At 41.5% G+C, this 26,920-nt stretch overlaps 1 protein-coding gene across 2 annotated transcripts in view; it reads left to right on the top strand.

The window, feature by feature from the left end:
* runx1t1 (RUNX1 partner transcriptional co-repressor 1) overlaps positions 1 to 26,444 on the top strand; it is a 68,018-nt gene extending 41,574 nt beyond the window's left edge. Inside the window, exons 2-11 of one of the 2 annotated variants that reach the window (XM_036566262.1) lie at positions 1,183 to 1,320; positions 3,297 to 3,538; positions 5,530 to 5,619; positions 10,183 to 10,364; positions 14,708 to 14,958; positions 16,243 to 16,331; positions 17,060 to 17,261; positions 18,127 to 18,195; positions 20,319 to 20,509; positions 22,178 to 26,444. In XM_036566262.1, coding sequence (XP_036422155.1) covers positions 1,183 to 1,320; positions 3,297 to 3,538; positions 5,530 to 5,619; positions 10,183 to 10,364; positions 14,708 to 14,958; positions 16,243 to 16,331; positions 17,060 to 17,261; positions 18,127 to 18,195; positions 20,319 to 20,509; positions 22,178 to 22,456 — 1,733 coding nt within the window. In that variant the 3' untranslated portion in view covers positions 22,457 to 26,444. Of the gene's footprint in view, positions 1 to 1,182; positions 1,321 to 3,296; positions 3,539 to 5,529; positions 5,620 to 10,182; positions 10,365 to 14,707; positions 14,959 to 16,242; positions 16,341 to 17,059; positions 17,262 to 18,126; positions 18,196 to 20,318; positions 20,510 to 22,177 lie in introns of both variants that reach the window. The other variant, XM_036566261.1, reaches the window with a different exon arrangement.
* The last annotated feature ends 476 nt before the right edge of the window (positions 26,445 to 26,920 follow it).

The following is a 26,920-nucleotide window of genomic DNA, read 5'->3' as shown; positions in this document are numbered from 1 at the left end:
TGATGTCATGTGCTATTTGAACAGGTCTGCAGGTCTTTAGTCCAGATGTGAATGTTGCTAAAATGTAGCATCTGTTTTCTCATTTCCTGAGTAGTGTTGCACTTTTGGCAAGAAGACCTTGGATCGATCAGATGCTAAACTTGTGTAACATACAAGCAACTAATCAAACCTTTGGCTGATTCCTACAAGGCTGAGGAGCATCGCCGCTGACCCAGAAATCCATCCCCTAAATATGACAACACACTTTAGGCCGTGAGTGTGACATCTCCATTTTCTCTGAGACGACTGGCTCCAGAGGGCCGTGACTAAAGCAGTCGTCATGGAGCTGTTGCGTTGCTTGAAGAGTGAGCTTTAAAAGCCCTGCTTATCTAACAGGCTTAGGCTATCACTGCCTCTCTCACTGCACTCTTCCTCCAGCCCCCTCTGTCCCCCCTGTCTGCCACAGCACTGCCCCCATCCACATGCCCTCATGTTCTCACACACATACATGTGGTTTTGCCTGTGGGAAGAGGGTGTGTGTGTGTGCAAGGGAAGGAGGGAAGCTGCCTCCCCTCTTATTCCAGCTGCCCACCTTAGATAGAAGCAAGGGCTCAACCTTTCCATCGTGACCCCTCTCTGTTTGCTTTTGCACCCCTTTTTTCCCCTCGTGCAGTGTTCAGGATGGCGATTTGATAAGACTTTCAGATACAGTTAAAAGCTGTTGATGAGAGACATTATGTGCAGGTCCTGATCACACTGATTCAACATATGTGACCTTTATATTGACCAGTATGAACGAACATGTATGTGTACATATATATGTGTTACAAGAGCTCAGGTGTATGAAAGCTGCTGAGATGCCACTAATATATATATATATATATATATATTATATATATATAATGTAAAGCATAATGAGAAATATTACATGTTAAGCCTTAGATTTAAAATGTTTTCTTTTGCTGAGAGAATTTTTGCAGTATGTTCTATTTTCTCCTCTTCATCTATCTCTCTCTCTCTCTTTCTCTCTCTCTCCTCCCTTCCTCTCTGTCTGTGGGTGGTTCATAAGTCATATATTCCTGTAGCTGAGGTTGATAATGTTAGAGAATGTAGGTATCACAGTTGAATGCTAACTCTCCCGCTCTCTCTCTCTCTCTCTCTCTCTCTCTCTCCTCTCTCTCTCTCTCCCTCGCTCTTGTGCAGATCGCACTGAGAAGCGCTCCACCATGCCCGACTCACCTGCCGATGTGAAAACACAGTCCAGGTTAACTCCACCCACCATGCCTCCTCCCCCCAGCACACAAGGAGCTCCCAGAACCAGCTCCTTCACGCCCACCACATGTGAGTGCCACACACTCACACACGGACACAGGCATGAAGTGAATCTCTAATTTTAATCACCAGATTAGGATTCTATATTAGACAATTCAGTACATCATTAAATCTGAAGTTTAGTCTAATTTTATTTGATAATTTTGAAAAGAAATTCAGAAAAAAATACGCTGAATACATGAACGTGACTGAAGGAACTGTTTACACAATGGTGGAATATAGATCATAAAAACAATGACAGAAATGTGGGAGGTGGAGGTTCTGAGGGGGCTGCAGCATTAAAAATATTATTATTATTATTATTATTATTATTATTAATAATAATAATAATTTTAAAAATATTATTATCATCATTATTATTATTATTACTAATCTGTTTTTTTTAATTCCCCGCGACCCAGAAGGATAAGCGGTTTAGAAAATATGTGTTTTGTTTTTTAATTTTCTGGTTTTTTTTTCACTGATTTTCAAAACCTGCAGTCTTTATCCACTGCTTAATGCTGTATTTTCAATACAGCCAGCTGACTTGCTTCCCTCACCAGCTGTTTGCCACTTTGGTAGGTGTGTCGCTACAACACAAGCAAATTTAGCCTGGGCTTAAATTTAATTTTAAAAGAAAATCAACTGACACAATAGTGTATTACGTTTTGAATACATTAATTGTTTTTTTCAACCATATCTCTGCCTTGGTCTGTTTGAGCATTGAACCCCAGCATGTAGCCTCGCTATGGGCATGAAGAAATCAGTTACCGCCCACATATCAACAATCTGATTGGTCGCCGATCAGCTCATTTGAAGAAAGTTGGTCCAGAGCAACAGTTCTGTTCAAAAAAATTCAAAGGGAACAACAATTGGTTGTCATTTTACATGAAGTTACTGTATATGTCACTTAAATGCTGCTTAAAACTTCAGTACCCCCAGCTTTCCCATGTGTCTGTAAACCATGTTTTTGGAAAATGAATTGAAAATTTATATTAGCTAAAATTAAAAAAGATGTTTATTGAATATGATTTTCAATTATTCAAGAATCATTATTAGGATTCAGTGCAGTTGAATGACATTTTTCACATGCATCAATAACGCACATCACAAAAATTCCACCTGTTAAAGGCAGACGATGTACTGGACAGTGTTGAGGGGCTGTGCAGCAGCAGCCTCGCTCTCTGCTGTCTCCAGCAGGCTGCTGACTGGTGTCTGAGAGAGAGCATCACGCATGAGAACCCAGGGGACTGCCTGAGCGACTCCGTATCAAAGCCAGGCTCACTGCTCCCTCACAACCCTGACTGAGGGTAATTGAGTAGTGCTGTGCTGTCTGCAGTGCTAACATGCTCCTTTCTCCCTCTCTGGTGCCAGATCCCTAAAAAACAGATCACTCGGACTCTGCAATTAGCGCTTATGAAAAAAAAAAAACAGCAAGCTGGCTCCAAAGCAATGAGGAGCCTTTTAAAGGCAGACTCTAATTACACATGCTGAAGGTTTAACAAAGCAAGCGCTTTGATTTCCCCCCATGTAATTGTTACCAGATGCAGCTGAAGTATCTCGTTTCTGTGCTGTTGGAGAGAGGCCAGGCAGGCGAGGCTATCACACAGCCTAATCTCATTAGAGAGACGTTGACGCCATGCTGGATCCCCTCTCGCGTATGGTTCACATCATCACACTGGGCACGTTTGACCACATGCATTCTCCCCTGCTACATTTCATATGTCTGATGTGCAGTACAAGAGCACATGGCTACACCCTTAAGGCCACCAGGGCTGATTGGAAGCAAATGCTGCTGTGTTGCAAGAGATTTGAGGAAGCATTATCAGTGGGTCCCAGTCATACATGGAGTGGCAGTTGATTACAGTGTTTTTGTTTTTTTGTTTTTTTTTTTTCAGCTTTGAATGTAGGTCCTTTAGTGGACTGGGTTAAAAACATCGGGCATGTTGTACTCATCTTGGTTGTCATACTTGATTATGATGACTTGTTTTTTTCTGGCTTTTCAGTAACAAATGGCACCAGTCACTCTCCTACTGCGCTGAACGGAGCTCCTTCTCCACCCAACGCTTTCAGCAACGGCCCTTCGTCCTCGTCCTCCTCCTCTCTGGCCAATCAGCAGCTCCCACCAGCCTGCGGAGCCCGGCAGCTCAGCAAGCTAAAGCGATTTCTTACCACACTGCAGCAGTTTGGCAACGACATCTCACCCGAGATCGGCGAGCGAGTCCGCACGCTGGTGTTGGGCCTCGTGGTGAGTCCACACACTTTTTAGTGGATTATATTTAGTGTTTCCTTTAGATCTTATTCAAGCCAGTTGGTAGACCCTTCCAAACAATCAGTGTTGTCATACGTATGTGGTGTGACATTTGGGGCCAGAGTAGATTTACAAATAATACAGTTTCTTTTTTTTGTAATTTAAGGGTGCTTTCACACCTACCTTCAAATTTTGCAGTTTGGTCCGAACCATAACAGCAGGTGTGAAAGGTGCCTTGGGCCACAGTCCAGTCCAAAGGACCAAAATTTGGTCCAACTAAAAGAGGTGGTCTCAGTCCGGATCAAACTGAACCATGTGTTGGTTCTTTTGCAGTGTGAAAACCCTTTTGTGAATGGTTCAGACTTTTGGACGCAAGTCTGAACCATCCACATTTGCCCTTTTCTTTTGGGCAAAAAGGACCAAAAAAACATGAACTAACAAACGATAGGAAGCAACTGTTAGCCCTAAGTTACATCCTAATGTCTGTATCTCATCCAAGCCAGTTAGTTTGACTGAATGCACAGCAGAGCCTGTTTAATGATAGGGGTAACACTAATATTAGTCACTTTCAACATATTAATCATTATGCAGAATAGGTTGGATTATTACAAGGGATTGGGACCAGGATCATCACATATTCAAGCACAAACATCTTCTTTCTGTGCGCCTAAAAAAATAGGCTTCTGTAAAAGATGCCTTACTAACACAGCCATATGCAGGCTCATAGAGGCGAATACAGACAACAAAAATGAGTTTGTGTTGTTATTCCTTCACTTCTTAAGGATTTTGTCTTGTCTGCAGCAAAAGCTATGGGAAAAAATAGTAGCTCATCCAACAAATTGGATATAGATGTCTGCAGCTGGGTCCAGCGACATACTGTACCTGGTCTCAGATCCAGCTGACTGAATATGCAGCTCCAGCTAAGAAAGCATTTCTACGAATAATATCTAGTTATGAAGTAAGCGGTGGTAAAATAACTGTGCCTTTACCAGAGGAGGGCTGCTTTAATTAGCCTCTCTGAAGGAAGGTTCTTTTTTGGCGTGTGTTTGTTTATTTTTCACAGTGTCTACACGCAGAGGCTTCCTTGTGTCCCCTTGGCTTCCATAGCTCGCTTTAATACGCTCCCCTCTCTGCCTTATTGAAAAGAGTGACACACTTAATTAGCGCCGGCGATGCTGGAGAAAAGCTCAGGAGGCTTTCTGGCTGTCAAAACAGGCCGCTGCAATCTGGGCGAACAGATGTAAGCCTAATGTAACAAAATTCAGGTCTGGGAAATGAGGAAAAAGCTGTGTATTTTTCTCCAATGCACTCCCTCTCTCCCTCTTTCTCTCTCCCTCTCTCTCGCTTCCCTATTTTTTTTCTTTTTCTTTTTTTTTTCGCGCTCCTTCTTGGAAATAACATCTTGAAAATTGAAAATAGTGTCACCATCCTGTCAGTCTGTTAAAATGAGATAGAGCAGTGAGAGTGGGAGATAGAAATTAGTCATTTCTTTTTTTTTTTCATTGCGATAGGAGTTGTAGGCAGGCATGGAGCAGCTGGAAGGGGCGATACATGCCAGCTCGGCAGAGATCAGAGACTAGCGAGAAGCAATATCCTTATTAAACAGATCAAACCGCCTCTCCTACACCCCATGTAAAGCAGCCGCCGGCCTGCTACATACATGTTGTGATATGTACGTTATCTTGTATCTTTTAGGCAGACACCAGAGGCGCAGTTAACTTGCAAGGTTTAACATTGACATTGTTGTTATTACTGGGGTTTGTGTGCGTGTACGCATTCACACTTGGGCTTCAGTCAATATTTGCACACGTTAGGAGCGGCCAAGGCAAACGTCCACATACGTGGCCCTCCATATGCCTCCCATTCACCCCTCAAATCATTCAATCTGCAGCAGGATATAGTTTTGCCTCCAATAAGTAATATTATCACATAATGTTTTCCACATGTACTCATGCGTGTGCTTCTTCTCCCTCTCTCTTTCCCTCTAGAACTCCACTTTAACCATAGAGGAATTCCACTCCAAGCTGCAAGAAGCGACAAACTTCCCGCTCCGACCTTTTGTCATCCCATTTCTGAAGGTATTGCACAAGCCAACGATCTGGAAAGCATTTAAACAGCTCTGGAGCTGAGACGCAGATGTGCATTTTTCTCTTAGTTCATCTTTGTTTTTTTTTGTTTTTTTTTGCTTTTTTATCCCTCCCTCTCTCTGAGTTCAGGGAAGAAAAGGATCCGGCATAAATGGATATGTGAATTCCCTCCATGAGTTGAAAGACCTTGAATTTCCTGTGCACTGGGACCTAATTTTTGTTTCTCCTTTTTTTTGGTAATATTTTATGTGGAAATGAGGGATGTAAACCCACACAAGCCCCCAGTGTAATAGTGCAAGCGCGGTTCTTTTTTGTTCAAACTGCCTGATGGAGTCCCCTGTTTGGTAATCGATTTCTTCGTGTGGTAGATGTTGGAGGGGAGCGCACGTTTGAAACCATTAGCAGAGCAACATGAGCTGCTGCGCCGCTCTGAAAGAACACCAGCCAGTGCCCTGGTCTCACTCCATTTGTCACTGGGCTACTTATTACATTACAGCTCAGAGTGGCTTGTGTCTGTTTATGTTAGGCCACTTAAAGTGAAATGCTTAGGGAAATAAATGGATCATGAGTGCAAATAGGTTAAATTGCATCTAGGCTTGATTTTGTAAAGCATTAATAATGTCAAATGGCATTGTGCGATAAGAAGTATTTATATTTGGCGAACAGTACATACAAATAGATAACGATATTATGTTGTAACTAATCGTTTTGTTGTATTGCTGGTGTGTTAGCTTGTGCATTAACTCAGGGAAGGTATAGTAGCTTGTTCCTGGCTTTTTATATTGGCACAGCTTTTATTGTTACATATTTTTTACTAAGAAACAGGCCTGAATGGATTAAGCAAGTCTCTAGTATTGCACTTTTATAATAGTAAATGTTCTATAAATAAATAAAGAAATAGAGTCTTTCTGCAGGCCCCTTAGTTGCCATTCCAATAGTAGAATGGAAATCTGGTTGAATATTTTCATTTAACTGTTATCTGTTTAGCTAGAACACTGTTGGCTCTTTGTGCATGAAATGTTGTGTTGAGCTGTTAGTGAGCAATGAGCAAGGGACCTCCAAAACAGGCAGAAATTGCATTTGATTGCTACTGTAAAAAAGGGTTAATGTGTTGCCGTAAGGCACAATTTAATGCTCTACGATCCAGAATATGTACTGAATCAACACCCCACCATATCATATCTATCTAAAGTATACATTTTGTAAATTATTACATCCCTAATTTATATACTGCTTGATTGTATGTGGATGCTGATAAGCTTGTCATGAGCTGTGTTTGAATACAGCTAAATCCACCGCTCTTAACCTGGACTCATTCATCCTCATCTGCTTAGAAATGACAGCTGTTATACAGCACACCAGCACACCTCCCTCTTTGTGTAACCTTCATACCCTCCCCCCTCACCATCCCTCCCTTTCTCTCACTTTCTCACACACACGCACACACACACATTTTTGCACACGCTCTCAGTCTGTTTTACTCGCACACGCGTTCTCACTTTAACAATGAAATAAGCAGTTGTTGGAAATGGCTCGAGTCCAAGTTGTTTACTACACAAGAGGATGATGGAATGGGGTCCCTTCATTCGATGAGAGCGGAACATGGCCCCTTTCACGCCGAGTGGCATTCTCCGGCATTTCGTCTTGTCCACGGGCAGCCCTGGGCGGCTGTGCACTGCAGAAATTGGTCCCATTAGGCGTTGTGCTGGTCGCTGACGGATGCAGGGAAGCATACAGGGACACTTCCCCCCGCTCCGTCTCTCTGCGCCGCGCCATATGGTTACTGTATCATGCAGTCAGGAGGGGTGCTATCAAAGATGCAACTTGTGTTCTCACTCTGTCTCTCTCTCTCTCTCTCTCTCTCTCTTTGTCTCTTACTCACTCTCTCTCTCTCTTCTGTCTTTCTGTCGCTCTCTCTCTCACTCTGTCTCTCTCTCTCTCATCTAATTTTAGTGCTTTTCCTCAAAGGAGCCTTTAATGACAAATACCATATGGCTGTGGGAACAGGGGCTTTTATAAGTGCACAGAAGCGCAGCTGCAACAATGTGCATTAGAGGCGTTTTTTCATTAGGCTAATGTCATCTAACAACCCTCCCTTCAGTGTTGGGTTTGTGGAGAAGTGCTTACTGGAAGGGCAATGCGCACCATGCTAATGATGTAATCTGGAGTCAATACCAGCTGACTGCTTTTGTGTTGATAATTTTTTGTGTATGATTTCTCTAAATGGCTGTTTTCTTAGATGTCAGACTTGAGCTGGAATATGAGGATTTTACTCCATGTCTCTCCGAAGCACAGAGCCAGGCTGTTCTGGGACACGCACAGCAGGGCAGGGTTAGTGTTCTACCACATGCTAGCAGTGGGAGGAAGTGAGGATTACGCAGATATGTGGCTCATTGCTTTGTGGTTTGTCTTTGATACAGTAGTTAGTACAACTAGCTGTGTGCTAATGGACCACACGAAAACAGAGGACTGCACAGAGCTTTTAAGCGTCGTTTAAACAGTATATTTCCTCAGTCTCTCAGAAAGTACTTTCGTGTATATTATTAATTATGAGAGTGATAACCGAGAATGAAAACTAAAAACTGAAAGTTGTTCTTTTATTTGCTTTTCAATGAATGTAGGAAGCATACAAATCTAGAAGGTAAAAAAGAAAATACAATTTTGTTATTAATCATTATCCTTTATGCTTTTAATAGGGTAAAACTGAGCAATAAATAGAAACAGTTTACATAAAGTAAATCCTTTAAAAAAATAAAATATTATAATATGTAGGCTACATAAATTTTTGTCATTTGGGATTTTTTTCCAGCATTTGAAAAACTGAGACTACAGATAACATCTGTAGCATACTTTCATGTATAATAACCTGTAGTGGAGAGATTCTTGAGAGTCATATGCTCTCTTGATACTCAACATCTACAGAGATTATGAATAGCAGTGGAATTATGAATAACAGTGAAATAGTTCCATGTGGCATGTGACTTTTTCTGCTGTTAATCTGCTGCCTCTCAAGCTGTTTGAACAAGACTATGCAGGAGAGTGAAGGAAAGTGTTTTCATTCACTACTAAAATTTAAAACGTTAGATTTTTATTCAGCATTTCACATACTGTCCTGCACCAAAACCAATTAAAAAGGACTGATTCTGTTGTCTTTTTTAATGAAACATGCAGTTGTTCATATACCGACAATATCCATAATATGCTCAGAAAAGCAAATTTTTTATCTCTAAAGTATATCAAGATAACAAGAAAATATTGTCACATCGCCCACCTCTAGTATATGATGGTTGGCTAGTGTGTCTAAATAAACTGGGTACCACTTTACAGAAGGGCAGCATTTGAAAGGCTACATGACACTTACATATGCATATATAATAACAACTGACATAAACCTACATTACCATTCATAAAGGCTGATTCCAAAAAGCCTCAGTTTTTCGCCTCAGAAAGTATTGCCATCTGACTCTTGTTGGAAAAACCCTTCATAAATGGGTTCATATGAGTTTATATCAGTTGTTATGACAGACTTATTCCTTATGAATGCAACCCTTCAGTAAACTGTAACCATAAATTGTTTGAACAGGCTTTCCAAGTCCAATGGATGGACATTTTGTGCTCATAATTGCTTAATACATAATTCACTACAAGAGCTGCCACTGAGGGTGACCTGTCACTAATTGTGATGACCTTCAGTTAATGAAAGTCTGAGGTCACTGGAGTCAAAGCAATCTCTCTCCCCTCTGGTAATTACCATCGTAAGCTGTTAACGCACCATTACCTCAGCCAGCCAGTGACCAGGGGCAGCTTTTCTCAGCTCGTGTCACTATCACCACTGAAGTTTATTTTCCATAATAGACCCTGGATAGAAATTTGGAATGGAATTAGAAGTACGCTTCATGCATATTTTTCAAAGGGTTGTCCAGTTCACAGCTCCTAGTAGGCATGACGTCTTTGAAATAGAGCACTATGGTTACCTCCGGAGAGAGAAAGGAAAAAGAAAGAGTGCACTTGTGCAGGTGCCTTATATGCTGTTTGGCTGCTGTAATGCCCACACTGTTTTCTGGATGGGGAGTTATGAAAACCTTTCATCTGCCGTAAAAATGCTCCTCTTTCGCACTGCTTTGAAGTGGCAAAGCCTCCGAGTGCTTTTTGGAGAAAGCCAGCTCACCTCCTAGTAATCAGCACTGAGAGAGAGAGAGACACGGAGGTAATGAGAGAGAGAAAGAGAGATAATGCTGGCCACTCTTAAACCACCTGCTTTGAAGATGGCACTTTCCATGTTGACTGTGATTTTTACATGCCCCGGTGCCAGGCAGAGGGAAGACTGAAAGCACTAATGCATGGTTAGGGTCACAGGCGAGACGACGCTAAGCAAGAAAGCACCGAAGTGAGGCCCATGGCTCCGCACATTTTACCTCCAAAGAGCTTCCCCACAATCACTGTAATGGGTAAACAATGCTTGTAAAAACACTGGAATGTGGCCAAGTGCATTGTGACATGCTGTCTTTGTCTGACTGGTGCAGTGCCAGAGCTAAGCGCTATCTCCCCCTACAGGCCAACCTGCCGCTACTGCAGAGGGAGCTGCTGCACTGCGCTCGGCTGGCCAAGCAGAACCCGGCGCAGTATCTGGCCCAGCACGAGCAGCTGCTGCTGGACACCAGCATCGTATCTCCCGTCGACTCCTCCGAGCTGCTGCTGGACGTCAATGAGAATGGAAAGAGGAGGACGCCAGACAGGTCAGTCTGCTCTGCTGGGACTGAAGTGAACGAAGATAGAATTGTAATGAACAAAGACATGGTGGCTTCTTCACTGTGGCTCAACCAATACGCATTTAGGCTATTTTTACCTGTGTTATCATTTATCAGCCTGTATTGCTGACATAAAGGTGAGCAGGTGTTGACCGGAATTGTAGCAGTGTCTAAAAGTGTGATAAATGATAATGACACCACCAAATTCTCAAAAGAGGATGGTTTTCCTTACATCAGTGTGGTCTGTTTGTTACAAAGTAGTTATCTGTGCTTTATTGGTGAGATTTTTGCAGATACCAATAAATTAATAATGTTAGTGTCAATCAGTATTATTTTCCAGTCAGGATATGAGTCAGGCCTTTACCTTTGCTGTCAGTGGTTGGCACTAGAAGACTACAGCCCTAATTGCTGGATCAGAAGGAGATGTTTAAAGATGAGCTTGGCTAGTCTTTGCTAGAGCGAGCCACTCTTTGTATACTGCAGTATCATGGACCATTGACTTTCTCTGCAGCTCACTTTAATGAGGCAGAACTTTGCTTTCCAATGGAGGAGAGTCTAAAATAGACACATCTGGGGAGTACAGAAAAACTAAGGCTGCAGCCAAAACTGCATACTGCCATAGTAATAGTACGTCAAAATAGTACACATTTGTTTGCTGTGTATTGATCAGTTTAGTATATTGTCCCTGTCCAAATCTCCAAAATGGTAACTTTACAGGAGAGGGCAAGAAAAATCATTACTTTTAACAAAAATTAATGAGGCGATTTTAGAGGATTCTGTTGGTCCAGTCATCAAGACAAGGGTCACTGCTGTGTTCAAATGATGACAAAAACCTTTTGGACAGCAACAATATGTAGTGTGGTTTTGGATGCAGCTTAAGTAAAGAGGCAGTGAGTCATGCAGGCCAGTTTGGGTTAGCAAACCAAAGCAAGCCTCAGGTCTGCATGTCTGCTTTAAACTTATAGGAAGGTACAGAAAAATAGATAAACATCTTCTTACCTTAATATGAAAAGCACATTGTCCTGTTTTCAGTGCAAAAAAATAAATAAAATGTACTTTTTTATTAAAAAATAAGATCTGATATTAATACATATCACCCCAAGTCCCAGTGGCTACGAGCACCAAGCATGCGGTCCTCCTTTGCTCTTTTTTTTTCTATAATACCTGCATATTTGCGGGAACTTTAATGCCTGGTGAGGTGAGCCTGGGGGAATGGCTGATAACACATACAGATGAGGCCGAGTTCCCATCCGGCTGGCTAAGCGCTTCTGTTTCTGCTTAGCTCTGCACGCCTCGCTTCGCCTCGCCGCACTATGAGCAGCGAGGAGAGCAAACGTAATATTGGAATTTGAATGGGATCTACGGCGTTCTTAATCACACGGTACAATGTAGGGTCACTACAGTCTGATTAATATCAAAGGGTTTGGAAAGTACGCCTACAGAGTTGAGAGAGCTCCCCAGAATGCATGCATAGTGCTTTTCTCTTCATTTAAAAGAGAAATGTGTGAGGACACCTATTTGAATAAAATATTCCATTGTGCCGCATGGCCTCTATATCTGTGAAAAGTAAAGAAGCTGAAAAAAAGCGCTTGAATTTAAATGAGCTTGGCTTAGATTCAGTGAATCTCTAGTGATGCAACAGAAATATCTGAATGTAGAGAAAGACGAAATTTCTTTTGCGAGCTGTCTGAGATTATTATATTATTTTTCTGCTTTTAGGATATTTACTGCAGTTCCTCAGGTGACTGTTGTGTTTTAAAAATAAAGGGTAAAATCCTGTTTTGAGAAATGAGGGAGAAAGTTGGAGTGAATTTGAGTTTTTTTGAGAATTCTTTTAACCGATAACCAACTGTCATTAGTCAGTGATTAATCGTTAACCAGCATGCCTAAAAGGACACGACTCATTCACAGTATCAGTTATAAAACAGGAACTTCCAGTTCTGAAATCTGATTGGCTGAGCTATGTTCGAAGCCACTGTAAAATACTTTATATGCACACTTAAAAGCGCACACATCAGCTGAATTCTGTATTAATACACTGAGATGTTAAAAAGTGTTCCTTGGATGGACCATGGAACGTAGTACTGATAGATGGGATCAGACATCCGCTTATACATAAAGTAAACGACCTGAAACCATTGTAAACATACCAACCAACCATGACTGTATATAAAATGATGAGCAACTACAAGTTCTATATTCCCAAACGGCACTATTTTTTGGCTGCAAGCTTCAATGATAATAAGGCCTCGTGGCTACTGTACCTTCATGCGTACGGTTTAGGATCTCAAATGAACCTGTCCTGATCTAAAAGAAGATTATTAGAATCTAGCTTATTGGAAATTAAATAAAACGTAGTTCAAACATTTTTTTAACCGATAGCATTGGTTGAACAATTTATTTTTTGGTTTATGGTTAATCGTTCCATCATCACCATCCCTACTTCCTTCGATTTGAGTCAATATATCAATAGATATTTAGAATGGAATTAAGAGCATAGTACTGGAGTTGTGCAGTGCAGTGCTCCTAGGTTTAGGCATGACATCTCTGAAATGACATTCTATGGTTGTTAATGAAGAGAGAAATAAGAGGTCAAAATGAAGCCTGATGCAGTGTTTTGTATACTGTAAGAGGTAAAGCAGAAAAAGGTTGAATTGAAAGCTGCAGTGTTTGAAACTGGAGGAGGGGCAGGTAGAAGAAAAGCAGTAATATTTCATAGGTGCGGAGCTGTGTGTGTTGGGGGAAGGGGGCTCTAGGAAGCATATGGAGTGTGGTGGATGAGCATTAGGAGTCCATAAAAGCGGCTCATTAGGAAGTTCAGTCTGTTTGAGCAGTAACACAGGGAGCTCCACCTCATGGGGAGGAGAGCCTCAGAACACACATCCAACACACACTAGAGCTGCAGTGAGCTGCTAGTTATTTCCATAATCAGTTAATCGGGGGAAAAAAATGATTATTAGTTTGTCAGTAATTAGCATTAAATAATTAAAATTATATACAGTGTTTCATTTAAAAAAACATTTCTCCTTTTACACAATGCTCTTTCAAACATAAAACACTTGGCATATCTTCTAAATCATCCTCACAGAAAAATAAGAGGACAGTAAGTATGGAGGATGGGGCTATAGAAACAGATCTGACGTTGATCAAACCTGATATTACTGACCACATACAAGACACGCACAGTCCTGACTCAACGCAGCAAAACAGCACTGAGCATGCACGAGTCCAGTGCTTTCAAAAAAGAGAAGTTACACAAAATACAACAGCAAATGGAGTTTTAAAAACCCTCTGCTATAGTGAGCGATTGCCAAAAGCTCAGTATTCACTGACCTAGAACGTTTTTGTGTGAACAGGAGGCCAAAACACAGAGGACAAAAAGAACATTTTAAGAATGTAACCATGGTAACGGAATAGCATCGCAACCATGCAATTTAAACAACATTGAAATACAGTTCATTCCTTCAGTCAACATTGTCTAGTTTTCTACTTCATTTAAATAGAACTAGCTGAATATCTGGCAATGACATGCTATTTTGACTTTTAACTGTGGTTTAAGTAACATTTTCATAGTTATTCATCATCCTGTGTTTTTTGTTTCACGCAAAAGTCATACTTTTATGTCAAGAGAGCTCAGCTTTCCACAATTTACAGGAAAAGATCTTTTTAGACAAGTGTATTGTTTCCATATTTTTGTATTTTTTGTTCATGCACAACCCTGCACTGCAGTCTCCGCTGTCTGTATTGTCTTCAAATGAAGTGATGGGAATATTACATATGAATTGCAAGCATTGTCAGGCTTAATCGGTAACTAGTTGAAAACAAGGTTTTTATCACACATACGCACACCTGTAGGTATCAGAACAAGTGCACACTTTGCTCATGGTCACTGACACATGAAAGGAGTGAAGGACGTTGCAGTGCCAAAGCTCCAGGGGTTTCCACGCAGCAGGGTTGTGTGGGGTCAAGTGTGCTGTGACTCATACAAGCGAACATCCTTTAAGGTCTTCAGACCACACACCAACAACACATCCTTTATAGTGAGAATACAGCTCTCTCTCCATCTCTGGTTGTAATGTGCCGATATGTTCAGTGGTAGGAATGACAGAAAGCCGTGTTGCCTCAGGAGCAGTTTCAGCAGTTTTCAAACGTGCTCTTGACACAGCCAAAACCAGAGAACAGCGGAGACACCACATCTTTGCAGACATCCTTCTCAGTGTCACCTTCTCTGACACCCTCAGTGCTCAGAATTCTCTCTTTCTCCTCCTTTACTCTTCTCCTTTTTCATAACCCCCATTCCGCCCCCTCTCACCCTTCTTTCCTCCCTCCAGAACCAAAGAGAACGGCTTTGAGAGGGAGCCACCACATCCGGAGCACCCAAGCAAGCGGCCCTGCACCATCAGCCCGGGGCAGCGTTTCAGCCCCTCCAACGGGCTCTCCTACCAGCCCAACGGCCTGCCTCACCCCACACCGCCCCCGCCACAGCACTACCGCCTGGATGACATGGCCATCGCCCACCACTACAGAGACACCTACCGCCACCCCAACCACCGGGAGCTCCGCGAACGCCCACGGCCGCTCGGTACGCTCAGGGAGGGAGGGGCTTCTGTACATACATGACATCACAATTAAATTTGATTATAGTTCCCTAGGAAACAATTCAGTGTCTCTCAGATTTCACCACGACTTGATTCTGTCTAATTATTTTGATGCATAATTATGTTTAGAAATACACTGAATATACAAATATGACTGGAGGAATTATTTACACAGCAGTAGAATGCAGACATTAAAAACAAAACACAATATTTGTTTTTTGTTTTCTGGGGATTTTTAAGACTTTTGTCCAAAAAATGAGCACGTACTCCACTGAATATTATTAAAACGCAACGGAATCACATCTAGAAGTCCAAAATCAGTGGAGTAGGGCTGCAAATATTGACGAATTCTTTTGGCCGATGACCACCCATGGTTAGTCTGCAGTTACACGTTAACCAACAGGCCTAAAATTAAGGATGCAACCCATCAGACTATCAGCGCATATAAAAACAGAAAGAGAGTTGCATGTCAAAGGCAAAATCCTAGTTATAAAATATTTATTTAGATAGAAACTGTTGTTTATTGGAAATGAAATAAAATTAGCTTTTGTAACTGATAACATTGGTCAAACAATTGTATTTTTATCAGTTAATGGTTAATCTGTTAATCATATACATCCCTACACTGGAAAATATTCAAGTTTCTACACTCCTGTTTGTGATACTGTGAAAGGTTTTTGCTAAATGTATAGATACAGCCTGTGTAGCAGAAGGATCTCTGGTTGATGCCTCACATCCTCCACGTCCTTTTAGAAATTAAATTAGGCAAACCACATGTGGAATAAGGAACATCGTTTAAAGCTGATCTGTGGCACATATATATACTAGCTTGACAAATCACAGCCAAATAGGGCTAAAAATGTGCTAAAAATACGTAAGCGTGCTTCTCTATGATGTATGAATGAGATATATCTGAGCCTGGCAGGCCTAATTCGACCAACAGAGAGACTGTGCCCACAGGGCAGCGCTGTGGAGAAGAGTGAAGAATGAGAGTATATTGGGGGTAGGGGGATGGAGGGGGACGGGGGGGGCAGAGTGTGAGCGATGAAGAGTGTGTGAGTGTGTGTGAGAGATGGCGAGTGTCATGAAGGGCCTGAGTGATCGCGCTGAAACAGACGGGTTTTTATGAAACGACTCCGCTGCTGAGGGCCAGTAGGAGAAATGGGAAATCATGGTACAAATAGCAATGAGTCCAGTCCTTTCTCATTCTGATCTCTTTCCTTTTCTCTCTCTCTCCCTCTCTCTCTCTCTCTCTCTCTGTCTTGCAGGAATGCATGGAGGCTCACGTCAGGAGGAGGTCATTGATCACAGGCTTACAGACAGAGAATGGGCCGAGGAGTGGAAGCACCTTGACCATGTAAGAAAAGTAATAACATTTTTTTATTACTATTCAAAGCACGTACGTGTATGTGTGTCTGTGAGTGGGAGAGAGGTAGAGATTTAATGTTTCATTTAATCAAAGTGGAAAAATGCTTTTTAATGTCTGTCTTTGTGTGACTGTGTGCATATTCATGCATATCGTTGCTGTTGTAACAAAACCTTGTATGTCTGAAATGGTGGCTTTACAGGAGAACATTCTTAACATTTCATGTGTTTTAAAGGGCCCATGTCCTCTTTTTATCCCTTAGCATTAAACACACTGTTTTTGTTACAGTACCTTTAAGACTGATATATGTAAGTGATTCTTATTGGCTGCATTGTTGGGGCTGAAACTCTTTCATTCCAAAAAAGCGAGGAAAATGTGGTTTTCCATGGGTCCTTTGATGTACTATGGTTTTATTTAAAGTCATTTCTGTTAGTCCTTTCATCATGAAATGTTCGTGCAATATAAAGGGCAAATGGTGTTTTTTAAATGATGTATAATAATTGAAACCAAAAAAAAAAGTTATAAGATGTTGATATGGCATTGATGATAACTGTCAGATATTTTTAGCAAATCTTCCTGCGAGTGAAATAGCTCAATACCGTGAACTCCAAATTTGTGAATTAAATCAAGCTACAGCTAGTGTAAACCGTGTTGCCCCTGTTTTGTCTTTTGTACTGTTTGCACTGTGCTGTTGTACTCAGCGTGTCTGTGGTCCACAGCTGCTAAACTGCATCATGGACATGGTGGAGAAGACGCGGCGTTCTCTGACCGTGCTGAGGCGGTGTCAGGAGGCTGACCGCGAGGAACTCAACTACTGGATCCGCCGCTACAGCGACGCTGAGGACCTGAAGAAGAGCTCCAGCAGCAGCAGCAGCCAGTCCAGACAGCAGAGCCCTGCCAGCCAGGACAGCAACCCCACAGGTAGCAGCAGTGAACACTGTCTGAATACCATGCACTGTCCAAATGCAGGGAACCACTGTGTAAAACATAGCTGGCTAAACTGCTTGGAATATTTCTTGTTTTAATAATTATTGATGATGCACCGGTGTGATACACTGGATCAGTATCAGCACTGAGACTGACCTCATTAAACTGGCCGGGTAACGGCCAGACGTGAAAGGTCTAAAGCTTTAAAATGGAAGAGTGTCATTCCAAAACATGAAACACATCAAATTCTCAGTTTGTGTCTTAACTAATACAACTGAATGCTCAACATACAGCTAATAATTATGAATGAATGGCAATACAAGCAAACTCTTGTTTGTTTAAGAAGTTGAGTTTCAAACATGAATGTACCATGTATTTCTTGTACAAAACACTGCAGCGTGTCAAAATAAAACCACCTCTTAAGAAAGTCTGAGAAAGTTCTGATTGGCTGCTCTTTATTGTGCCTAATTCAAAATGTAGTCCAGGTCAAAACATAAATAAATAACATAAATATAAATGAGTGGGGTTAAACTGCTGTGGTCTGAATAGGTGGACATACATAAATGCGTTGGTTTTTGTGACGTCACAGAAAAAGTCTGTTCAAGAAAAGCTGTTTTTTACAGCATAGTTTCCATATACAGACTGAATGAACTGGTTAGTGAATGATATGTTTTAAACCTTAACAATCTTTACCTACTACATCAAACTCTTATTTTAAAAAAGGAAGGAAAGGTTTTACGTGATATAGGCCCTTTTAATTAAATTCACAGAGAATAGGATACGTTCTCAAGTACTGTATTCTGCTGATTTATTGAGGTGAGTTATAACGGAAGAGCCTGTTCCTCTTTCTGTGTGTCAGAGATCCACCGGGAGCTGCTCCACAGGCCAGTATCCGGCTACGTTCCTGAAGAGATCTGGAAGAAAGCAGGTGAATAAGCCCTCTTTGTCCCATTGTTATTGCGCCCCCCCCACACACTCCTACGCACATGCACAAGGAAATTCAAGGGGAAATCATTTGGGCCATTGGTAATAAGGAGCTTTTTTAGTCAATTTATCACACAGTCAGCGCACAGTGCCGCTGAAATTTGTGAATTTGTGTCATGCTGCGCTTTAGAACACTCCCAGATCTCTGGAATATTCTTTTGGAATATTTTTTGAGTCCTGGAGTTTCCTGTGCCTTCTGGAAGAGTGTGTAGGCTCTACAGTGAGCGCCCTAGTGATAGACTTTACTGTAGCAGGGCTCCTGTACACATTCCAGTGGTGACGTTAGATCATAAAGCAAGCGATCAGAGAGCGTTAGTGCTCCCAGGCTTTAGAGCACTTAACTACTTCTGCTATTAGAGCAGGAGGATCTGGCTGGCTCTCCTCTCTCAGCGGCACCATTTTATCTGAGTGTCAGTTAAAAAAATAGATAGCGTGATTAAAAGGCTTTGTTTAAAGAGTAGGTGTTCTGGGTGAACTATGGCAGATGATGGATACTGTAACAGGAGATTGTTTACACTGGCTTCTGCTGACTTAAAGGCATCTGCTGAAGCAGTTGGCATCTTTGCTCTGTGGTCTAATTGAAGGCCTCATAAGGGCAATCTAGCTAATCTAGCCCAAGAAAAAAAGAAAAACGTTATGAACTGGTCTTCATTTTGGTTGAGGCATTGCCATCACAACATTGTAGTACCACCCTGCGCGAATCACTGCAGATTGAAATTCCATCTGAATGGTGGAATATAATCACAGTTAAAATGTACCAGGGAACATAGTTAATTTTCCGTGACCTCAGCCCATCAAACGGAGGACTCGATGCACCAAACCACCGCGGTTTAACAATTCAGTCCAGTCCGGATGAAAATTGGTTCCCATTTTGTAATCCCACATTGCAATCACACTGCAATCACATTTATGATTGAGGAGGATGGTTTGTGTGACCGTGACCATCTATTTCTTTAACGCAGGAGGCATCTACATAACAGTCTAATTCATGACAATTTAGTCCGTAAACGACACTCAAATGCATCCAGACACTTTAGCTGAACAATGTCCATGCTCATTTTCTTTCTGTGCTCCTTTGCTATTAGATATACACTATGAACAAGGAATTCAGGTCTAGCACATTCCTATTTATAGTGATTGAGCATGTATCATGTGGAGAACACTGTAAGTACCTGTTCTGGTTTAAAAAGTGAGTGGATGCAGATCAACCCTTTGTTTTAGACCAACTCTTTACAGTATGCAATGAATATTCATACCCTTTCCATGCAGTGTCCTACCAGTTTTCATATCCTGTACTGCACGGGCCTCTGGGAGCACAATTGAAATGCATAATTTAAATATAAATTGCCTGATTTGCATATATAATTAGACAAGGTGCAGCTTTGAATGCTGAAAACAACAAAAAAAACCCATCTCCTGGTCCTGCCACTCAGATGAATTTCTGTGTCAAAAGTATTTAGCATCAATGCAATAACAATGCAAAACTCACCAATAAAGTGTCAGTCAACAGAAAAAAAAAAAACTCTTTATGCTTTGTAGGTGAAAAATCAGTTGATTACCCTTCCTGTAATCTGTTTTTTTGAGGTAGTGTTGTCGAGATTTTATTTATTTCATTTAATTGTTTTTGAAGCAAGACAAAACAATTGTCCTATTTTCCTTGTTTACTTGTCTTCATCAAACAGATAAAATCCCAGTGATGTTCAAACAAAAATGAATGTTTCTAATTAATCCCAAAATGCCCTTTGTCAGCTTTCCCATGAATCAGACCAATACTTCAATTAAACATCCTGCAATTAGTTTTCGAAAAGGACTTTAATGAGATGGAGGATCAAAAAAAGTAAATAATTACAGTTAATGTTGTTTGGGGCTGATTATATCCTCACTGAATAAGTAACTCTTAAGATATGTAAATTTTGAAAGTAACAGTCTGTCTGTTTGCTGGATGAGTTTTTGTTGTTATACTGAGTTATGTAGGTAACAGCTGTATGTTGATGTCCGTGTCTGGCAGTATTATTAAAGAGGTTAAGCAGGGAAAGGTATTTCATGGTCCTGTGGCATCTCTTTCAGAAGAGGCTGTGAATGAGGTGAAGAGGCAGGCCATGTCCGAGCTGCAGAAGGCCGTAGCTGAAGCTGAACGCAAAGCTCACGAGATGATCAGCACCGAACGTGCAAAGATGGAGCGCACTGTGGCTGAAGCTAAGAGACAAGCGGCTGAGGATGCGCTGTCCGTCATCAACCAACAGGAGGACTCAAGTGAGGTATCTAAGCTACTTAATAGCTACCTAATATATACCTGATTTTAAAGGTAAAATACCCAATTATATGCAACTGTGACAAGATTTAGTCAGTTTTAATGCTTCAAAAATGTTTTAACACTTAAAAAAGTGTATGTTAAATATGAACGTTATGAACGTTGACAATTTTTTTTCCATTAAACTTAAACCTATAAAACATTTATGCATAAATTTAGTGTCATATGACAGATTTTCTTCTTACAAAACATACACAGCATGGTGGAGAGGTAGAGCTGGACTGAGGAGGAGACGAGAGCATTTTTAAAAGGAATGCTTCCACTTTTTGGCTCTTACAGAGAGAGATATCCAGAAAAGGCTACAGCCTTCTAAAAGAAAAGTGCTCACACAGCTCTATATGGCATAGAAACATGATCTCCGCATAATGGTTCAGATGGAAACATAATAATAATTTTAAAAAAGTAAATAAAGGCATATGCAAAAGTTTAAACACCCTGGTCAAACTGCGTTTGGCTGATTTTCTGAGTGAAAATAGGTGCACATCCTCTACATGAGACAAACTTAAATATGGCATTTTTTGTGCTGATTTTTGTGCTGCTGGGCAGCTAAAATTTTAGTTTTTAAGCTTTTTCACTTTATTGCTTTCAGTTTGTGAAGAAATTCAATGGAAATGTAGCTACTGTGTGATCAAATTTTCCTTCTTGATGCACACTGTCAAAAACAGGTTTAGTATTTTGGCTTGCAGCATGGTCATACTTAATCTAATATGACTGGAGGTGGTTCAGCAGAACTAATTATAGTTGTATTTTAATGACGTGTTTAATACCTTCCTATCAACATCCAGTTGTGCCCAAAATCCAGTATGTGTTAATACCAGTTAGCATGCTCTGTGTTCCAGGTTCATATAATTATGTCCTTAGGAATCTGTTCAGTGAATGATTTTGTTCATGGAAATTGTTAGACAACTAAGATGAGAGTAGACTTAAAACATGTCCTAGATACTTCCTCATGCAGGCTGGTGTCATTTAGAAGGAGACAGCATGGCATTCGTCACCTGAGGCAGGGCCTGCCCTTCCTTTGCCTGAATAAGACATTTGGACACTTAAGGTGGTACTGATTTAGTCAGGGAGGGTATTGGGGGAAGAAGCGCGCCGTTACCGAGCACAGTGGGGGTCCGGCTCATTTAATCAGTTAGTGGGGGAAACACGGCACACATCTGAGTTTAATTGCGTGAGCCGTGTTTATGCACACATCTCCCCGGAGGATCGCATCGGTAGCTGTTTATAACTCTGGCTTCCTGTTTCTGCTCCACATTCAGAACTTTGTCATAATTGCTCTTATTTGGCCTGAAGACATATACAAAGAGGCCCTTGCTGGAACCTGAGTAGCGCTGGGATCTGGGAGCATTTTGGAGTTAACCTGTAACAAATGTGTCCTCATGTTCCGCCATGTGGAACAGGGTTAGATGACGCCATCATGAGTCACTTTTTTCAACCTCCGAACCCTCAAAGCGGTCATTTGTCGAGGAAAATAAATTCCTTGTAATTCTGAAATACAATAGATGTAGCCCATCCACCATTCATCTGTATTATTTTATAATTACCCATGACAGACCAAATGCCTTGTTTATGCACGTTGTACCTCTAACCTTCTGCCTGTCCCCTCTCCTCGCAGAGCTGCTGGAACTGCGGGCGCAAAGCGAGCGAAACCTGCAGCGGCTGTAACACGGCCCGCTACTGCGGCTCCTTCTGCCAGCACAAGGACTGGGAGAAGCACCACCACGTGTGTGGCCAGACCTTGCAGGCCCAGCAACAGGGAGACACCCCTGCTACCGTCAGCTCCTCAGCCACTCCCAGCAGCAGCGCAGGCAGCCCTGCAGACACTCCTTCTGCTGCCACGCCCCGCTCAGCCACACCCGGCACCCCTTCCACCATAGAGCCCACGCCGCGCTAGAGCCAGAGGCGACCTCACCTACCTTCACAGCCCTCTGGGACTGCCCTCTCTCTGCCTCGCTTGCTCAAAGATGGTAAAGATAACATGCTAACAAAGAAAAGAGATGATCACCCAGCGGAGGTCCATATCGGGTCATATTGACTTGCCATGATAGAGAACGCAAAGATATTCTTTGTTTTAAAAAATTCTCAGTGTCCTTTATTGTTACTATAGCTACTATTGATTATTGTCGTTAATGTTAACCGTTGTCGTCGTTGCTCTCTTATGTTCTTGTAAATAAGACGAGAAAAAGAAACTGAGTAGACAGCTGAGACCTCTGGATGAGCACATTTGACCTCCCCTTTTTTTTTAAATTTTGTTTGTTTGTTTTCTGTTTTCAATGCTCCTTCCCCTCTCCAGTAGCTGGGATATGAAACTAGTTGACCTCATTGAAAGACACTTTACCAAACAACAAACCAAGGGATTACTTCACAGCTGTTGTAAACAAAGACACAAAGATGTGATAGAAAAAAAGACAGCATTCCAAGACAAAAACAATGAAAAAAAGAAAAACATTAGGGCAGGACACCGTGGAGTGGAAGATGGATGGCATCTCTGGGTTACTTACTGAACTCTGCAGACCCTCAGCACAGTGTGCAGATGTGCAGCAGATTGTAAAGGAACACAGATGTTCATCCCTCGCTTTTCTGAAACTTCTGCGAGACATTTGATCGAATCCAGGTCAGTGGTCTGAGAAATAAAAGTCTGTTTCGCGGAGGAATGTAAAGACACGGAGGACTCAGCAGCCCGTGTGGTTGGCGGAACGTCACACGGCTCCATGGCGAAGGATGCACGCGGGGTCTCGATTCCAGGCGCACTCCATCAGCCCCCAAACAGGACGTGAAGTGATCAGCCCACCCGAGCAGGACTGTCAGATCCTCACTATGACAGCGGCTTGGAAGGAAGGGCTAAAAAATGACCCACACGTTCATCGCAGGCAAGTTCCTCCACTCCTGGAGCCACTCCAGACCTCGTCCTTGTCCTGCCCAGCTCCAGCTCTACCATCAGTCCTCGTTTCGTTTCTGATTTTTCCCCCTCTTAGCTTTCATTGTGTTGAACATTTGTGTCCTGTACTGTCTCCAATGGTTATTTATTGTACGTGTTGGATAATTGTGATGCTTAAAACCACGGTCATACCTTTTAGGCTCATCCCTCTAGCTGGTGCAAAATAACATTCTATCTTGAGCTGCTTTCCTATTTGTGAGTGTTCGTGGTAGTTCCCTAGTAGATCTTTAAAAATAAGAAGAAAAAAAGACGCTTCTCCCCCATTTGTCCTCGAAAAGAAGACAAAAGCTATCTCTCAGAGCTGCTGCTTCAGTCTAACGCCGATCTTTTCTGAGAACTAGCATGTTACATGGAATGCTAACATAAATGTTTTGTACATGGGACGTACATAAATGTATTTGCACTGTCACAAAGTTCCTCTCAGCATGCTTCTTTTTTGGAGTTTCTCGATAGAGAGCCTTACGTCACAGATTTTCTCTGTAGTGCTTCTGTGATTTTTTTTTATTTTCTGTAAAAAGGAAAACAAAAAAAAAACAGGAAAATAGTTTCACAACCTGCTTTTGTTAGTAATGTTTCTTTGTCCTAAACACAATAGCAGAAAGTCATAACTTTTGCTTTGAATAGTTACAGTGCATGCACATTACTGAACGTTGTAATATATGTTGGTTTTTGTTTTGTTTTATATAAAAAAGAAGAAAAAATGTACATTACACTAAGAAACTAACTTTCCAAATGCAGAGGTGTAAAACAGACAGCTTTAACACTGCAAAGCACCAGGTTACACAGTATTACAAAAGAATTAACATGGAAGACAGCCAAAGACAGACATGAAGGACCAAAACCTGATTTTATCCAATATTTAAACATAGAAAAAAGAGATTCACTCAAATGCACCGTGACTTATTCTTTGTTTTATCCGAGTGTTCATCAGGGGAAACCACCTTTCCATTTGAAAACCTTTAACATTCTCCTGTCCAGAGCCAAGACCAGCCCTGCTCAGCTCGTACGGAGACAAAGCCACTGAAGCCGGCGTAGCTATGGCTGAAGGTTTAGAAGATAGTGGTCTGACCTAATGAGCAATAATAGAGAAGGTGGCACAAACCCCCACCCTAATGAGGTTCTCCTTCAGCTATTTTTTTTTTGGCTTCATCAGCTTTAACTGGTTGGAGTATCACCCCAGAAGGGTACGTGGCCGTGGCAATGGGGGGATTTGGAAGTCCAACTAAAGCAGCACACATTCATAAAGAACATATCCAAACATTGAAGCGTATCAGCTCATGTGATACAGTAAAGCCATGTAATATAGAAAGAGACCATTGAAGTTCAAAACTGTTTGCCTGAACCTAAACGAAAGGAACGAAACAAAACAAAACCTCGTCAATGGCTTAGAAAGAAGAGGGGAGGCTTTATGAGCACTTATCCCTCGGCACTGGGAGCGCTCTCCCCGAAAACCATGGTGCTAAACGTCTTGGAGAAAGGCTGGATCTGAGCTGTCTCTGGGCTTTCTCTCTCTCTCTCTCTCTCCCTCTCTCTCTCTCGCTCCCTCCCTTAGGTCTATCTCCCTTTCTCCTTCACTGTCTTTTTCTCTTTCTCTCTAGACTTGCTGAGGTGAAACGACCCAAAAAACAAAACTAGCGAAGGTGTCTGACACCCATTCGCATCACAGAAGCTGTGAGGCAGCCAAGCTGTCTACAAACACTCTAATGTATTGTATTTGAAAAGTATATACAATTAGTGTGGTCAGCATATTCAGGGCAAGCTGGGTAAAACAAACGATAAGTACTGCGGGAGATAAAAACAACAAACAACAAAAAAACCCTAGAAAGCTCTTTCTCTTCCTTCCCTCTCTCCAGTATGTCTGTTTTGCTACGACCTTTTTTTCTTCTGTGGCAAAAAGTCTCACTCTACCTCTGACAGCATGTTTAGAGCACCAGTCGCTGAGCAGAAACTGGTCTAGTCAAACCAAATGGGCACGCGAGAACAGGACTAAAATCCAAAGTTAAAAGCTCATACAGCTGCAAAACCATATCACTACTTGGTAACAATGCAGACCTCATAAAGAGAAAAAAAACTAATGAATAGAATAAATATGCTGAAAAAGAAAAAAAAAACTTTTTTACGTTCCTTTATGCTTGTCACACATACAGATCGCGCTGAGTTTGATTTGTAAGTAAGAAATCAAAGTGAGAAAAAAAAACGATTTCAGAGTTTTGACTCCATTTGATATACAGTATAATTCAAGAAGTGGTCGAGTGAGATACGTGATATATTCCTTTATCCCCCTCCCTCCCCCCGTCCCCTCCCCCCCCTTATTTCTTTTTTCCTCTGTTGTAAGAAACGCTAGGCTGCTTGTCAGTGTCGTTTAGGTTCATGTTCTAGAGTCATACTAAACATGAGGTGTGTTTGGGAAAAAAAAGAAGAAGAAGGCTGGTCATTTTTGCGCATGCCTGTTTTGCCAATATGTAAGGGGGGGAGGGGATGTACATGCATTTTGCAATTTGTAAAGTGATTTAAATATTTGGCTGACGGACGGGCCAGAGGAAACAGAGCGAATTGATTAGCCGGGTGGGCACAGGGAGGGGTGGGCGTGAGGGCGCTAAGAAATTTTTATTGTGAAAAAAAAGGAAAAAAAAAAATAAAAAAAAATAAATGAAAGTCGTTGTGCAATACTTAATTGAAACATGAACCACAGGTTAATGGTAGACTGACACTGGGGGTGTGCTCTTTCATCACTCTTTGTCAGTATATTCTTGAGCTTTTGAGTCTACTATGTCAGAACTGTGGTTTCTTGTTTATTCCGTTTCTTTTGTTTTTTTTTTTTTCTTTTTTTTCTTTTTTTGGGGGGCTATAATCAATGGTCTGTCAGTCTGTGAATCTTTGCAGTATGATTCTGGTATTGTTGTACTCTTTACTGTGTAATAAATATGTTAATACCTGCACTAAAGCCTGCGGGCTCTGTTTGACTCAATTCAATGTGGGACCCGAAGGGCATCCATGTATTTTAGGCCTCCTAAACGTTGTACCACTCACTCTTAGCATCGGATTGATCAAGTTTACACAGATTTTCTCCTTTATCCTAAGTGTAGTCAGACACTTATGAGAACAGCTCAGCCAAAAATCAAATGTGTACAGTTTTTTCAACCCTTGTGTGGTGTTCAGGTCTGTGAGATCCATTGTCAATGTTTACCAATAGAAAAAAATTATGTGATTTTTTATATCTTAACCTCAGATTCTTGGCCTTTGCTCATTTTCTGTGAAGAACATATAAAATAACACATTTTCAATGATTTCACACTGTTCACCCCGTACACATTTATATTACACATGTGGTGTTGGGGTGAATCCGCGGAGAGTAAAAGTGTGTGCCTTCACTCTGTTCTCCTCCTACATGGCCTGCTGTTAGTGTGTGTGTGTGTGTGT

This window comes from Colossoma macropomum, unplaced genomic scaffold (assembly GCF_904425465.1).
Source record: "Colossoma macropomum unplaced genomic scaffold, Colossoma_macropomum, whole genome shotgun sequence".
Lineage (NCBI taxonomy): Eukaryota > Metazoa > Chordata > Actinopteri > Characiformes > Serrasalmidae > Colossoma > Colossoma macropomum.
The sequence above is the reverse complement of the archived record's forward strand: the minus strand, read 5'-3'. Positions and strand labels throughout refer to the sequence as shown.